Source organism: Gallinula chloropus (assembly GCF_964237585.1).
Source record: "Gallinula chloropus genome assembly, chromosome: Z".
NCBI classification, from domain to species: domain Eukaryota; kingdom Metazoa; phylum Chordata; class Aves; order Gruiformes; family Rallidae; genus Gallinula; species Gallinula chloropus.
Genome location: NC_140089.1, coordinates 56666979 through 56684228, shown reverse-complemented (window position 1 = coordinate 56684228; position 17250 = coordinate 56666979). Strand labels below are relative to the sequence as shown.

The 17250-nt window shown below is 44.9% G+C and overlaps 1 protein-coding gene across 1 annotated transcript in view; it reads left to right on the top strand.

Moving 5' to 3' along the window:
* Positions 1-681: 681 nt before the first annotated feature.
* LOC311203699 (uncharacterized protein) overlaps positions 682-17250 on the top strand; it is a gene marked incomplete at its 5' end in the record, with an annotated part of 77625 nt that continues 61056 nt past the window's right edge. The window contains 11 exon segments of the mRNA XM_084278455.1: positions 682-896; positions 2368-2542; positions 3358-3478; positions 5101-5264; positions 6513-6576; positions 8737-8871; positions 9239-9367; positions 11433-11561; positions 11989-12117; positions 13274-13401; positions 14674-14797. Of these exon segments, the coding sequence (XP_084134581.1) occupies positions 682-896; positions 2368-2542; positions 3358-3478; positions 5101-5264; positions 6513-6576; positions 8737-8871; positions 9239-9367; positions 11433-11561; positions 11989-12117; positions 13274-13401; positions 14674-14797 (1513 nt within the window).

Sequence of the window (17250 nt, the reverse complement as noted above, 5' to 3'; positions counted from 1 at the left end):
TGAAAAGAGCTAATCACACGCAGAGTCGAGGTGTTCATTTCAGTTCTGGTCAGAACAGGGTGCCAGGCCTAAAACACCAGCACGTACACCCAGCACATCAAGCGTGCCTTTTTTATTACAGTCAGATGTAGCCGATCGGTGGTGTGAAACTTCCTTACCCACCTTTCATTCACCGTCACCATAAAGACGTGTTTTTCCTCATGGTTCAGAGACTTGGTGAGGCCTTGTAATTAGCACCCGCATGATTCACAAAACGGGGTACAACTCGGCATGATATGAACACATATACCCCTTTGACCTCAGTCAGAAGGCTCTTGTGACTTCTATTACATTTTTCCGTGCCTTGTGTCAAACATAGTGTGTTTGGAAAACACAGTTAGAAAAGGTTCTCATCAGAGACTGCTGAGCGTGATTGCCAGAGGACTGCCAGGCCCTGAGCATCTACAGGGGCACAGAAATCTGCTGGCTGTTCACGCTATTGCTAAGTGGAGAATCCAGTTTACTTCTAAAAGTTACAAATTCTGACATAAAGTACTTGAAACATGAATTTCTATAAATCACTGCTCCACTTCAGAGGCTTTTTAGAGCCGTATAGAGATTGCTCATAAACTCGATTTCCCTGGAATGTCCCAAAGCTGTATTTGATGGGAACTAACCCACTTTTTTCTTTGTTTTTCTCATATGTGCCAAGAGGAGTGTCCAGTGGGGACGTACGGGGTGCAGTGTGCTGAGCCCTGCAAGTGTATGAATGGTGGGAAATGCTACCATATTGGTGGTGCCTGTCTCTGTGAAGCAGGATACACTGGAGAGCAGTGTGAAACAAGGCTTTGTCCTGAAGGAATTTATGGTCTCAAGTGTGATAAAAGATGTCCCTGGCACAGGCCCACTACCTGGAGGTAGGCTTTACACCCTTGAACCTGTTCTTCTGTAGAGAAGATAGAAATCTGAAAAGAAAGATTTCCTGATTTTTCTAGTACTTTCATGCAATCTGAAGCAGCGAAGGACTTGTGAGAGAATCTGGTATTCCCTAACTGGATCAGGAAACTCTCAGCCCAAAAGAGCTTCTGAATTACAGTGCTTGCAGCTATATGTGATCTTAATATTCATTGCTGTATTTATTTGGTTGCTTACCCGCCAAATAAATATTATGACAAAGTGGGACCTTTGTCTCTGTTTACCAGGTGGGTAGATCATTACATTGCTCACTGTGTGTAGGCAGGATAGATCATATATCCCTTGCACGTTCTGGTGTGCTGTAAGTGCAAAATAACTGAAATCAGTATATGTGGTCAGTTGATGGCAGCTCCAGCCAATCCTCGTGCTTGTCAGCCTCTATGCTTCGTGAAGGGTTAGATATAGGTATACCTGGGAGGTTCTATTATTTTCCAGGGGTCCAGAGAGCAGCAGCAGGTAACAAGCCTCTTATGCAAAGAGTTTTTTCAGAAAAGGTTCTTGTCCATTACCTCTTTTGGTAGATATGCAAGGATTTGAGCTAGAGTGTGTATTGAACCCAGCCCTCTGTTCTCCGTGACCAGGTGAAAGTATCCATTTTTCCCTTGGTACTCAACAGTCAAGAGAAAAGAGAGAGTGAGCACTGGCTGGCTGAGACTAAGGCCATATAAACCCCGTTTCCTCAGTGGGGTACAGCAACAGCGCTGTGACCTGGTATGAGCAGATCCATACGTCCCTGCCACTTCCCATCACAGGTTGGGGGGTTTACAGAAACTTGTCATTCTGAAGATGCAGTTTGCAGGAAGAAGCAAAAAAGGCCTCTGTCTGCCTTTGTCAACATTAGCGCCTTGTTTTGTACAGGAATGTACAAAATGTAGGAATTGTAGCATTTCAGGCTGGTTTTGGCATGTCTTTACTCACGTGACACCTGGTGTAAAAAGAGCACACTGTAGCTACGTACTTTTCTACAAGGGTTTTTCCTTTTGTCTTGTAAGCTCTTTCTGGTGATCTTCCACCCCTGCTTCACATTTGTAAATAAGACTGTGGGAGGTCATTCTGCATCACCAACTAATTTGGTATAGTTAGGCTGGGATTAGGGTTTTTTCAGGACACGTTCTGGTGGCCTTTCTTTTGTCTCTTGCTTTCTCTGAGGGATATGTGCATACATATATATATAGGCTCCCTTTCTTAATGTATAAATCTTACTGCCAATTAGTCTGACTTCATGAAAACCCATCAAAATCCTTCAAAAGTATTACAGCTTCCTACATCTATTTACAGGACAGTGATGTATGTCTTAAAATGCCAGTACTAGTAGTTTTATAAATACGTTCTAATTTAGATCTCAAGAACTGTTCAGTTGTAGATTGTCATTTTTAGTCCTGAATTACTTATCCTTCCATCCCCTCCTGGCAGCTGTCACCCTGTGTCTGGGGAATGCTCCTGCAAGCCTGGCTGGTCGGGGCTCTACTGCAACGAGACGTGTTCTCCAGGATTCTATGGCGAGTCATGTCAGCAGATCCGCAGCTGCCAAAATGGTGCTGACTGCAATAGTGTGACTGGAAAATGCACCTGTGGCCCTGGATTTGAGGTAAATAAGTCTCTCTTTCGCAGTACATTTTCAACTCCATTGGCTTTAGTTGAGTGCCAAGTTCTTCATGGTGCCCGAGTGTCCTTTCTCCACCACAGGAAAAGAAAGGTAACGGTATTTAGGTACATAAATAATACTGGGCGTTGTCTAAGATTCTGAGGCAAAAATGTGATTGGTTCTCAGCACTGAAGTGAAGGCATTTCAGGAAAGAAAAGATAGTGACTTTGTAAGACAGTGATAAGTAGGAGGATGTGCTTGTGAGGTGTAAATAAAGGGAGGAATGATGGTTTCAATCATTATCTTGCTGCAGAAGCTCCTGATGTTCCATTCAGAGAAAATCTAGAGCAAGACACTTGTTTTTGCAGTTCAGGATGGATTATTCTGCAGCTTTTACATGCATTTGCGGTTACCTGTGCTTTGGATATTTACAGGGTGACTGTTGTAGGAACAACAACTGTGAAAACTTCAGTCAAATTAATTCCTAAAAATACTGTAGACATCCACGTTCCATGAACCTGCTGTCTTACCGAGATTTGGTTTCGTGAAGGGCTTCCTTATTACTTAAGATACTGTCCATTGATCTAACCAAGTGGTGTTTGCTGTGTGACCTGAGCTCTCCCAACAACTAACAGGAAAGTAATGCTTACTGTGGACTTAAAGAGCATGAAGGAGTCCCTCGCCATGAAATTTCAGATACCTTAGTGACAGCCTGGAACAGGCATGTTCTCTGGCTTTTGTAGCACCTGAGTCAGTCTACAGAATGTACTGGTTCTATTGTCTGAATAGTTTTTAGACTCTGTTTTTGTGTCATTCAGGGTGCTGCTTGTGGTACTGCCTGTCTTCTGGGGACGTATGGAATAAACTGTTCATCTGTATGCAACTGCAAAAACGAAGCCATCTGTTCACCAGTAGATGTTTCTTGTGCCTGCAAAGCAGGTAAGCATCCCTTCAGATTAATTTCCTTTTTCCCTAATCATAAAATGAATTTGAGTTTTGGAAGTAGAGAAGAAGAAAGAAACTTAATAAAAAGCAGACCACGCTGAAGGCCATATCACCAGCTGATTTATGCTTCTGCTGCTCTGGGAGGTGAAAACTAGGAAACCATCTGCCCCAAGAAGAGTGCACATGCCTCATGTTTGTGTTCTCAGTGGGCTGGAGGCTGCTGCGGCTTAGTGAATTACTGGTGTTTACCCTGAGGTGTGCCACCACTTCTCTCTTGGTGGCAGTGCTGTCATCTGCTGGATGTACCACAGGCATGCCTGCCATGTGTCTGACAGCAGCCTGCCTAGTCGAAATGCATAGGCGGGTTTCCCTCAGCCTGGGTGTGCATGACCTCTGGCTGCAACCCTTGCCCCTCTCAGCCACACAGAGGCACCGATTTCTTCCTGCCATTTTAGCACTGATGTTAGTATCTACTGGCAATTTATTCTATTTGAATGCTCTTTTCCTCACCAGCTCTCTGAGAAAACCTTGCCTAAGACCCTTCCAAGCCTTTGCGCGCTGTTCCCTGCTTCTGTGAGAAACTTTCTAGGTCTCCCAGTATTCGTGTGACTAGACTGACGGTCCTTGACCTCCCTGCCTGGCTCTCACCTCCCAGCAGTAATTCTGATGGACATTGTACCCCCTCAGAAACTGCACGTGCCTGCCCACCTCTGTCAGGGACTGATTTTTGCCTGAAATGACCCCTAAATGTGAAGTTCTCTATCCAGGGCACGAGGCGGCTTCGTTTCAATCCATGTGTTTTGCACAGTCTATTGATTAGGCTCAGTGCAGAATTACTTTTCCCTTGGCTTGCTGTAAACAAGGTACAAAATTAGAACCTTGGCTTGTGTCACTGCTGATGGTCACGTCAGACTGTCTCCTGCCGTTTCTATTGTATCAGATGGTCACATTTTTAAAAATCTATTTCCATTTCTCTGCCTCCAGCGTGCAGTCTGCAAATCATTGCTACCCAGCATAATCAGCAGTGAAGGGTGCATTTTAGACCCATTTCCCATTACAGTCTTTTTTGCATCTGGAGGGAAGTACAGCAATGATCTAGAAGGTCTTCCATGTATCCTTGGAGAAATGCAACTTAGGCACTGCTGCTATGTTTCCTTCTGTTTTGTGTCTAGGATTTTAGTTTCTAAACTGTATTGCAGAGCTCCATCTGTTCAGTACTGGCGGAAGAGTGATGAAAGCAGCAGCTTGAATGTAGGGAATACAGTCCTTGCTTTTTCAACCCATGCCTTAAACCTTCAGTATCCTCTGGTGCTTGGTAGTGTAATTTCAAGGTGTCTGTGTTTTCCTTGCCAATCTGCCCTGAATTGCTATTGCACGGTGGCACCCATCTGCAAATGTGTGCTGTGCAGAGATGTCAGGAGGTGCCCTTCACCACCCTTGTTCCAACGTGGACGAGTCCTCGTCTGAAACTGCTGCTACTAGCTTGTAGCTAGTGGTACCCTGGGATTGCACATCTCCGAAAGATGCTGCCTGATAGGCAGAGTGAAACACGTCCTCAGAGAGGAATGGGGGAAAACTTGGATTAATTTGTCACTTGAAATTCTTCTTTTTGGCAGGTTGGCATGGTGTAGATTGCTCAATAAATTGTCCCAGAAGTACCTGGGGGCTTGGCTGTAACTTAACTTGCCAGTGCCTTAACGGAGGGGCTTGCAAAGCTCTGGATGGAACCTGTACCTGTGCTCCAGGCTGGAGAGGAGAAAAATGTGAATTCCCTTGCCAGGTAGTTTCATAATTTCACCAGATTTTGCACTGAATTTTGTCGGGGGGATAAGTCTCCAAGGAGGACTGCTCCTGGTAGCCCATACACAACTGGGTTGAAGATTGGTGACACATGACGACAAATCTTTGGGAAGAACTCTGCAGTGCAACACACTGAAGTGCAGAAAACACACAGTTAAGATGCACAGATGAAAAACTCTTCCTGCTTCCATGCTTTAAAGTTGAGCCTCAGACTTTTCTCCAGCTCCTTTAGAATTTGTTGAAAAACACAGACCCAAATTTTTCCCCGTTGGCATCAAATGCTCTCCAGAGTGCTTCTGTTAAAGCAGAAAAAACTGTGAGAGGAAAGAATGTGCCAGAAATAGATACTTAACATCAAACAACCTAGTTTTGATTACATTATCTTCTATCTCTGGTACAATATGAACGGAGAAGTTGCCTTCATTCTTAGTCAGCTGTGAGAAGGCACTGCGAAGAGTGCAGTGACAGACAGGTCTTTGCCTTCCTCTTGGGGCTCTGACGCTGTCACCCCGACATTGAGAACTGCAAAGTTAGAAATCATTGCACTGCCATAACATTGCCTCATCAGGTCTGCTGCACCTTGCAATTTGTGCTTGGGGAGAGCAATCAAAATATCTAATTTCAAAGGTTTTAAAATGGTAAAAGTCAAAACTGATTTGTTTTATTCCATAACTGTTTTTTATTACATTTTGTAGTCAAAACATGAACTCTTTCTCTGAAAAACTGGCTCCATCTTTTCCAGTGATAGTGTTTGGTTTTCTGGGAAATTCTTAGAAACTCCAGTTTTTAAATAAATTCTCTGCTCTACAGGAGGACTGTGTGGGGCTGGAAGGAGACAGGGGCCAGTTCTGTGGCTGTTTTGTTCCATCTGTGATTCACAGGTATGGAAATGTTGTTGAGTGTGGGATCCACAGGCAAACTGGGAGTAGGAGGGTAGACGGGTCAATCTGAAACCTTGCGCGCCTTCACAGAACCATTCCTCAGGAAGTGGTGAAGAGCTGTAAATATGCAAGGCTGTGCTGGCAGCTCTGGTACGTAAAGCCTTGCGTGCAGGAACCCAGAAAGCTTGGCTCTGGCAGCCAAAAAGAGGATCAGTTGTGCAGAAGCTGTGCTTCCACTTAGGTTTTTCAAACTTGAGAACTCAAGTGTCTCTGCACATATTTTGTTCTGCATGAAAATTGTTGCACTTTTCTGCAAGGTTTCTCTGGCATTTTCCTTGTGGTTTTAGGAAGTATTTGTATTTGGTTATCCATTAGAATTTGTGTTTGGCACTGTTGTCTATGGAGAGCAAGGTAATTTGAAAACATGATGAAACTCTGCAGAAGGGCATGCTATCACAAACCTTTTATCTCCAGGAAGGGATTTGAGTTCTCACCTAAATGTCTATGTAAGTGTTGGGAAAACTCTTCCAGCTTCCATAAGATGGAGTTGACACTCTTAAGTATGCCCCTCTCAGAGGGTTCTGGAGTTTTGTGTCTCCGTGCGATACTGTAGCGTTGCAAGCTTCAGCTTTCCTGTTTGTATTCAAGGGTCAGTAGTCTCTGTGGACTCTCTCCACAGGAGTCCTCACAGAAAGAGAGGGAGGCTGCCACAGCCAGCACTCACCTAACTGAGCCCAGAGTGTTCTTGGCCTTATTGTCGTCCCAAAAGCCGCAGTGCGACCTCCCCTCAGTCACTCAGATACCGCTGGGAAATGGCAAGGCTGCAAAAATAATAAAAGTAATTGGAGTGAATGATGAGAAAATAGTAGTATTGTCATTGTGCCATCGATGAGTAGTTTGTGAGACACTAGGGCAGACAAATCACCAGAGACCAAAAGTATGGTAACGAATGAAGCCAGGTTAAAGTAGGTAGATTCTATGATTTGAAAGTCCGTAGTAAAAGTGTAGCATCTTTTTGTAACAGGTTCTAAAAATGAGCTGGCCGGTGTGATAGAACTATCCTGGGTGGAGATGACGACTTCAGGCGTAGCACAGACCTTGACTGCGTGACCTCAGGTATTGGAAAGGAGACACTGCTTTTGGCTTCAGTGAAATCTTCATCTATGGAAAGGAAAAAGATTTTGCTAGAAAGAGACTTTGTGCGTGATTCTAGAAAAAATGGAGTATCTGTCCTGGAATGATGTCATCACAGCAGCGTGTGTAACGGACTAGTTTCAACACGTTGGTGATGTCAGGACACACTGTATGACATAAAGAGCATAGTTTGCTTTCTGTTCGGTGTCTGGAAATATCCTCCTCCCACGCTTCACATGTCAGAGCAATACTCCTGAGCAATACTTTCATAACACGATCTCAAATAGCTGCTCTATAAAGTTACACTGCAGAGATAGCATCAGAAGGTAGGATTAAGAAAGGTGTTGTGGAACATATGTATATGCATAATAAGTGGAGCAGCAGGCAAAGGGTTTGTGACAATAGAGGAAGGAACTAAATTCAACAAAGTATGTTAGAATAGCTTGGGTTTTTTTTCTTTTAGGTTTGTTAAAGTAACCATCAGACTTGGTATTTTTTGGTGTTTAGTATTACCTACCAAAACAGCGAGGATCTCTAGGGAGATCGAGCCATGTAACTCGTATCGAGTGTATAATTAAAAGACTGAATCTTGAATGAAATTAAAATACGGGAAAGGTTCCAAGTTAAGTTCTGTGAGTGCTAATTGTGCATTGTGCTAATTGTGCTGCTGTGCAACAGCTATTTCTCTTGATGCGTTACCTAATATTCTAATTTATCAGGAAAAAAATACCAGAAGGGATTAGAGCAGCAAAGGAGGAGATTTTATGGAACCCCTGTCTGTCCTCCTCGCCCCCCCCTTTTTTTTTCCTCCTTTTTTAAAAGAAACTTGTGCCTTTCACGTAAGAATTAAGTGAATTCCTATTTCTGGTCTCAGGTTCTCTAAAAGTTAGGTGATGTGTAGCTGGCTGTATCATGTCATGAGTACCTAAAGGATCACTGGAAAACATTGGTAAGTTTTTCTCAGTGAAGTAATGGCTATTTGTTTTCCAAGTTAGGAAACAGGTAAGAAGTCAAGGTCTAAGATGACCATACTCCTCTACAGATAAAACTATCCAGTCTATCTTTTTAAATGACTTTTCTTCAAATATGCCTTAGGAGTTGTTTGCGTTGGAGAGGACATACAATGTGTAGTCAAATGTGTATAACATAAAAACTAGAGATGCATTTCACCTGCAACCCAAGTCAGCATGGCCTGACAAGTAACAGAATGTCAGTTAAGTCATTAAGAGCTGGGATATAGCAAACCTTAGAGGAAGACGAGCAAATCTCCATTTGTGAGTGTAAAGCCTTGAACTGCACGAATAATGAGGATGCCATTGCCAGCCTTGTGTATTTAGAAAGCAGCGCTAATTCAGAGTCAGGAAGTGCTCTGAAGAGTAGTTCACGGCTGTATAGAAAGTGTAGGAAGGAATGACGGTTTGTTCTTTCTGATTCCAGTCTGTTCCCCTGGGATTTATGGACACCGCTGCAGCCAGACATGCCCCCAGTGTGTACACAGCAGTGGTCCCTGCCACCATATTACTGGCTTACATGACTGCTTACCTGGATTTACAGGAGCCCTCTGTAACAAAGGTACAAGTTGTAGTAAAGACTCTCTGGGACAGAGAGACCAGGCACTTCAGCAATTTTCCTTCCGTCGCTTGGAAGCCATAAAACCAACAGCAGTTGCTGTTGTAGTGCTTGCAGCGTATAAATTAGGAATCTTAAGCAGGTTTAAACTGTTTGAACATTTGATCCTACAGTATGAAACCCACTGTATTGTTATTTGTATTATTTGTATAATGAGCATGTATAAAGGGCTTCCCAGAATTTCTAATGCCTTACTGAACATTATACTAAGCAGTACCTGTCTTGATCCTAGTATCAAGATTCCTCTTGAAATAAAGAAAAGGTAATCCCATTCTGATTACTAAGGAGTTCTAATTGTGTTTTGTTCCAGTATGTCCCAGTGGCAGATTTGGCAAGAACTGCATTGGAATATGCACGTGCACCAGTAACGGAACGTGCAATCCTATTGATAAATCCTGTCAGTGTTACCCTGGCTGGATTGGTAGTGACTGCTCTCAACGTAAGTATGGAATGTTCCCCTTTCTTTTAACAACAATCAGTTCAGGTTTGGCTATTTACATTATCTAGTATTTAGTAAAAAACCCACTGTCCAAGTCAGAAATGAGGACTGTGTGGTATAGGAGGAAGAAATCCGAAAGTTTTCTTCTTCAGTTTATCAGCACTATCAGCAACATAATTGCACTCTGGCTTTTCTAAGAAGTGGGATGGAGAATATGAGAGAAGAGACCAATTTTCAGTCTTTCACTGCCCAAGAAGAGTTGTAGAGGATCTGCAGAGAGCTTCTGGCTGCTTCTTGCAGAAGCCACCCCTGCTTCCCCCCTTCGCCACCAGAACCTTGCCACATAAAAGCACAACGCAGATACCCCTTTTTACTGCCATTCTACCTCACTTGAGGAGTATTGCCTTGGTATGCTAAACCAGTGAAGACTTTGTTACTGACTCAGAGTGCTAGGCCCTAATTTCATTATGTTTCATAGGAGTTCTTTTATTAAATAATTCAGCATTCTCCAGATGCCTTGTCAGGTCTATGAAAATACTGATAATAGGAGAGAAAAACCTGAGGCAGAATTCTCACGAGAAATAGATCCAATTCCATGAAGTACCAAAATCCACACGGTCCAAAACACTGTATTCCAAAGTTTCAGTCAACCCATTTCTGTGAATAAAAGAAGCCACACCAAAGCCTGATACGTCAACATTCCAAAGAGACTGTGCTGATTTCCAGGGAGGTGCATTTCCGAATACCATCCCACATTGGTTTCACGTCACTTACGGTAACTCATTTATGGCTTGGCTAGTCCAGGTTAACTAGCTCTGTACCAGTGCAATGTAGCAGCTGGTGACTTTGGAAAAAAAACTCTTTGCTGTCTAAATTCTGTGAAGTGATTGGCATGCACAACTAAGTATCATAGCAAGATAAATCTTGAGCCGATTCCTGTGGAAGCCAGTAGCAAGAAAGGCGTCTGGTTTTATGGTAAAATAAGTAGGTATTTTGGAGAGTAGAAGAATAGGGGTATTTAGGAGGAGGAGAGACTTACTCACAAATCAATAACAAGAAAATGGTGCCAGCAATATGAGTGGAAGCATCTATTTAGACTATGCTCATGGGCTGTAACAGAGCAAGTTTCTTTGCTTTGTGTACAGGCCTTTTGTTCACATGGAAAATAACGATTCCATTAAATTCTTCTGGAACCAGTAACCTTCTTAAAACTTTTAACCTTTCATCTGTATGGGATTTACATTCCTTCATAGCTGACCACTATTTTCAAACAAAAACAATAACAAAAAGAATCATAAGGCACATATGAAGCAAAAACAAGAAAAACCAAACTTAGTGTTTATTTTTTTGTCACTACAATGTAGTATATTTCTTAATGAAGTGAAATTTGGGCAAAACCACCACTTTGCAAAAATGCAGCCCACACATAGATGAGTCCTTTTGCATTTAAAGGATTCAGGAATTACTTTTTTTAAAAAATACTATATTCATCAATGCAACCACAGCAGCAAGAGTCCACTTGATAAAGGTACAGTCCTGATCATTTGCACTCTATTTAGGTAATTACCTAGACTCTAACATTAGAAATTAAAGAATTAAGCTTCATATTTAGCCTAAATCTATAGGCTGTGAGATGTGTTTCAACCTTCTCTGTTTGTACTCCTTCAGTTTTGAGGCTTAGAAGACTTATACCTTTGGCTGTGTTCAACGTAACTGCTTGCAGATTAAAAAATAATGAAAAGAGGAAAGTTACTTGGCTTTCTGTGTGGAGAAAGCTGGTATGAGTGTCCTAGTTACTGAGGATCAAGTTTGAATTGCTGGCTTTTTCGACACTTCCAATTTTTTTCAACACTTTTTATGTAGAGTAAAAGAAGTCCTTAGTTAGAGAAAACCCAACCTGTGGCGATTTGCTCAGAATGGAGTAGCCCAAGAAATGGCTTTAAAAGCAAAACAACAAACACCAAGTGAAGCAGTGCTTCTATGTGAATGTAAGCAGCTCTGTTTGTGGATATCACTGATCTTTGTCATTTGGGATCAATTAATGAATTGCTGTGGGTTGTTTTAGCTTGCCCACCTTCCCACTGGGGACCGAACTGCATCCACACGTGCAATTGCCATAATGGAGCTTACTGCAGTGCCTGCGATGGGGAGTGCAAATGTACTCCAGGATGGACTGGCCTTTACTGTACACAGAGTAAGTGACTTTTGTCATCCATTCTTGGTCTATAAACGAGTGACAGAACTTTCCTTTGGTGTTTTCACATTTCAGTCGTTGATGTCTTCCCACGCTGCTAAGCATTTTTGGCCCAGAAGATGTTACACGTTACCTCCGCGGTAGCAGGGGAGGCAGCTGCATAAGCACTGGCAGAGTGCTGGCAACTACATTTGAACTCCTCTTTAGCCTTGCTTTAGAGGAAGACAACTTTTGGCTGCGGCTGGGCATCCCTGTGGAAGAGTCTGTCATGTGCACACACAGAATGAATGACTCTGACATTCAGATGCTCCCCCTGCGGATGTGCAGTACTGGCTGTAGTCCATTAATATACTTACCCAGGATGTTTGCATTTTAGTTCTGGAGCAGTTGCTTCACTCCAGTTCTCTTCCCGCTCCTTCTATTGCAGGATGTCCCCTGGGTTTTTACGGGAAGGACTGTGCATTGCTATGCCAGTGTCAGAACGGAGCTGACTGCGACCACATCAGTGGGCAGTGCACCTGCCGCACGGGCTTCATGGGGAAGCACTGTGAGCAAAGTGAGTAGGAATGGCAAGTGTTGGTGCCTAAGAGCAATTACTCAACCGTCAGGGGAGTCTCTGTTTTGGCCAGTGTTTTGATACATCCTCTTTGCTTCAGGGGGAGTCTTAATGGGGTAGATGCTTCAGGAGTTGGACCTGGGCTTTTTCCAGAGAAAACCTGCAGAATTGGTTATGAAGACCTTATCTCTTGCTGTCTTCCCACATCGGCACACATGTCATATGACGTGACACCAGCCAGATGTCTGGCTCCGCTCATACGACTGCATGGGTTTTGAAGCACGGGGCTCTGAGTAGCCTGGGAGACCTGACAGTCTGGTGGAGAAGGACAATTGGTTGCTGTTTTGCCTGTTTCTTCATTGTCTTTTACCCTTTTCTTCTTTTTCGGTTTTCGTTCCTTCCTAATTTCACGGCCTTAGTGGCAGGCCCAGTACAAGTAAAGCCAAATCCCAAGTAGAGACAATTCCCTTCTCCTTTTCCCTCTTCCCTTCTCATAGTCTCCCAGATACACAGAGATCCTCTCGAAGCAAATCTTGTCCGTAGGGGTCTGCCACTGGTGACACATTGCCATCTGCTGGCCATGGACAGACAGAGTTTAGGGCTAGGAACAAAGGGTAGCGTCCGTGGTGCTGCAGATCTGTAATCCCGATACAGTTAAGAAGCTCCATCTGAAGGCTCGAGTCTGAAACAAGTGAAGGCAAAGAGCAAACCTGGGAGTGACGCAACGGGTACGTGAAACTTCAGGCACTGCTGTCTTCTGCCCACAGCTGTTAAGGCAGGCAGCAGGTGGCAGAAAGAGTTTTCAGAGCCAAGAAAGAGCTGTCAGCAAAGGTGGGGGTGCTCTTGAGGCACTAGAGAGTGTTGCTATGAACTTGGTGGTTAAAATTCTCTGTAATTGGGACAGTGACTGCAGAGGCAAAAGAGAGCAAGGAACCTCAGGAGAGAAGTAAGTTAGCAAGTAACATGCTCTTGCTTCAAGTGACCTGTCAGTTCCTGCTCTGTGTCCCTAAATCCGTCAAATGAATGGCAATTTCCTAGGTAGCTCTTTCCAGAAACTCTCCCATTAGGTTTTGGAATGAGTGCAGAGCTGTCAAAAACTTCTCCTCAGAAAGAAATGCCATGCTATTGATAGTTGTTGATTTTATTTTCTTTTCAGAAGCCATCCCTCACAGTACCGGTGGAAATTCCAACAGTCACTATTTCTCTAACCCCAGTTATCATACTCTGACTCAGTGCGCTACCGCACCTCATGTCAACAACATGGACAGACTGACCCTGGCAAAGGTAGAGCATCAAAATCTCAGTGCTCCTCTGTCAATTAGCTTCTAGTTTATTTCATTTGGTTCCATCATGTTTCAGGTTTGGTTTCTTTTTGTGGTGGGTTGACCCTGGCTGGAGGTCTGGTGCCCAGCAAAGCCGCTCTATAACTCCCCTCCACAGCTGGACAGGGGAGAGAAGATATAACCAAAAGCTTATGAGTTGAGATAAGAGCAGGGAGAGATCATTCCGCAGGTAACATCATGGGCAAAGCATCTAATTTCCTACCAAATCAAAAGAGAGTGAGATAATGAGGTATAAAACCAAATCTTCAAACACCTCCCCTCACCCCTCCCTTCTTCCTGGCCTCAACTTTATTCACAAATTCTCTGCCACCTACCCCCGAGCGGCACAGGACGGGGGCAGAATGGGGATTGTGGCCAGTTAATCACACATTGTCTTTGCCGCTCCTTCCTCTTCAGGCAGAGGACTCCTCACATGCTTCCCCCGCTCCAGTGTGGGGTCTTTCCCACATCAGACAATCCTCCATGAACTTCTCCAACATGAATCCTTACCATGGGGGCTACAGCTCTTCACCAACTGCCCCGGTGTGGCTTACATGTGGCTCAGACCTCCAGGGACAGACTGCTCCAGCCTGCTTCCCCACAGAGCCACAGCTTGCCCCAGGGAAACCTGCTGCGGTGTGGGCTCCTCTGTCCACGGGCTGCAGGTCCTGCCAGGAGCTTGCTCTAATGCAGGCTTCCCATGAGGTCACTGCCTCCTTCAGGTGTGTCCACCCGCTCCAGCATGGAGCTGCAGCTGGGATCTCTACTCGGCATCTTCCTCCTGGGCTGCAGCAGGACTGCCTGCTTCACCATGGTCTTCTCCATGGGCTGCTGGGGAGTCTCCCCTCTGGTGCCTGGAGCGCTTCCTCCCCCTCCTTCTTCCCTGGCCTTGGTGTCTGCAGAGTTTCTTCATCTTCTCACTCCCTTCTCTGGCAGCAAGAAGTGTCTGCCTGTGGGTTTTTTTCCTTCTGAAACATCCTATCACAGAGGTGCTGCCACCATCGCTGATGGGCTCGTCACTGGCCAGCGGTGGGTCCATCCTTGAGCCGTCGGGTATTTACTCTGTCAGACGTAGGGGAAGCTTCTAGGAGCTTCTTGCAGAAGCCACCCCTGGCCCCCCACCGCTACCAAAACCTGGCCACGCAAACCCAAACCACTTTGCCTGATTAGCACCTGGAAATCCTGTAACTTCCCATCAGTTTCAGTTTCTGTTATCTGTCTTCCTTTGAATTAGGCCAAAACCAATCAGCTGTTTGTGAACCTTAAAAACGTGGAACCTGGAAAACGAGGAACTGTCATGGACTACGCGGGAACATTGCCTGCAGACTGGAAACATGGTGGCTACCTCAACGAGCTTGGTAAGAAGGAAGAAGGAGGAGGAGGAGAGGGTGAATGGTATTTACTGTGTTTGGGATAGAGAGGGAAGCAGGGAATTTTTCCTGGTTCTCCGCTCAGGGTAATGCCAAGGTGGTCTGGCTGTGCGTGAGGTTCAGGGTTATGGGTTCGACCTTTCTTCAAGGAGACAAAAAAGTGACTCCTTGTGAGGAGCGGTGAATCCACCTGATGCCCAGTGCAGACATGATATGCAAAACTCTCATCATATTGTCATACAACTATTTTCATACTAATTACTTTCATAAATCAATGGGTGTTGTAAATAAGGATCTGCTTTGGCAAAATTACTTTGATTAAATAGGTGTGGGGTTGGGTGAATCCTTTTCTCTAATCCCCACCACACAGAATCAAGGCTTTTTGAAGTAGTTTCTCATCATCTGGGCTGCTGCAGATGTAAATTGTAGCAGCATCTTCCCAGCTAAGCCTCCTGTCTGCTGAAACACAGCACATTGTCCGTCAAAAGAAAATTCCTGAGAAGGGGTGAGAATTTCTGTATCCTGTTGTCGCTTCATCCTTTCCCAATCTCAAGCATCCCAAAAAGGCTGGATCACACTCCTCATGTCTCTGCCCAGTGAAAGCCTTAGAAGGGACTCTGAGTGCCATTATTCTTTAGATGATTTAATTACCTTCATTTCTAGTCCTTCTCACTGTCAGGTTCTGGGGATCAGGTGCAGCATCAGAAGCAGTCTGCAGCAGGATTTTTCCCTGCCCATCCCTAGCCTTGGTCTAACAACAGCTCCGGCCGAGACGCGGGGTTTTTAAGAAAACAGTTTAACGCTCAGAGTTCAGCTTTACATTTTCTTAGAGCAGATGTACCAGCACTTGGGACTTCTGAGAGATCCTGGCTGTGGCTACCCCACTGCATGGGGAGATTCTGGAAGACTGGAGGAATGCTGATGTTATGCCTGGTTTCTAGAAGGTGCAGTGGGATTGCTTGGGTAGCTCTAGGCTTGTGACCTGGGTGTCAGGCTTGGCAAAAACAGCAGGACAGCTGACATGAGACCTAGTAAATAAAGATGGAGTAGGAATAAATTTAGTTGGTTTAGGTCTTCTCAAATAACCTAATTTTGTTCTTGGAAACTGTGTATTTTGTTTAGAGAGAGACTGTCTAGAGAAAGTTCCTTTAGACTTCTGTAATGCTTGTAACAGAGTACCATGATGCAATCTTGGTTGCAGTGACCATGAAATGTTGGAGTTCTAGATCCTCAGGGAAGTAAGGAGGGTGCACAGCAAGCTCACTACCCTGGACTGCAGCAGAACATACTTCGGCCTCTTCAGGGACCTGCTCAGTAGAGTACCATGGAACGAAGCCCTGGAAGGACCAGGGGCCCAGGACAGCTGGTTAGTATTCAAGGACTGCCTCCTTCAAGCTCTGGAGAGATGCAGCCCAACAAATGCACCAGGAGACCTGCCTGGATGAACAAGGCGCTCCTGGGCAAACTCAGACAGGGAAAGGAAGCCTACAGAGGGTAGAAGCATGGGCAGGTAGTCTAGGGGGAATAACGAGAAACTGTTCCAACAGCCAGGGACCAGGTTAAGAAAGCTAAAGTGCTGACAGAATTAAATCTGGCCTGAGACATCAAGGGCAACATCAAAAGCTTCTATAGCTCCATCAGTGACAAAATGAGGGTGAGAGGAAAAATTGGCCTTGTCTCCAGAAGGAAACAGGAGATGCAGTTACCCAGGATCTGGAGAAGGCTGAGGTACTTCATGACTTTTTGCCTCAGTCTTTTCTGGCAAGTGCTCAAGCCACAGTGCCCAAGGCACAGAAAGTGAAAGCACGTGAAGTACAGTGTCCAGCTCTGAGCTCCCCAGTAAAAGACACTGAGCTGCTGAAGTGAGGCCAGGGGAGGGCTACAAAGGTCACCACAGGGCTGGAGCACCTCTCCTACAAAGACAGGCTGAGAGAGTTGTGCTTGTTCCGCCTTGAGAAGAGAAGGCTCTGGATATTCTGTAGCAGCCTTTCACTACCTAACAGGGAGGGGGCTACCAGAAATCTGGAGAGGGGCTGTTTACAAGGGCATATAGTGAAAGGACAAAATGTAATGGCCTTAACCTGAAAGAAGTTAGATTTAGATCAGGTGTTAGGATGGAATTCTTCTCTGTTGGGGTGGTGAGGCCCCGTCACAGGCTGCCCAGAGAAGCGGTGGCTGCCCCCTCCCTGGCATTGTTCAGGGCCAGGCTGGATGGGGCTTTGGGCAACCTGGTCTAGTGGAGGGTGTCTCTGCCCACGGCAGGGCGCTGGAACTAGATGTGCTTTGAGGTCCCTTCCAACCCCAACCACTCTGGGATTATCTGTATTGAATGCCAGCTACTATTCTAACCAGAATTGACAGTTCTCAGACTGCAACAGGAATTTGCTGATGACAAGACCAAGGGCCATAAACAAGAATAGCAGTAGAAGTGGATTCATTAA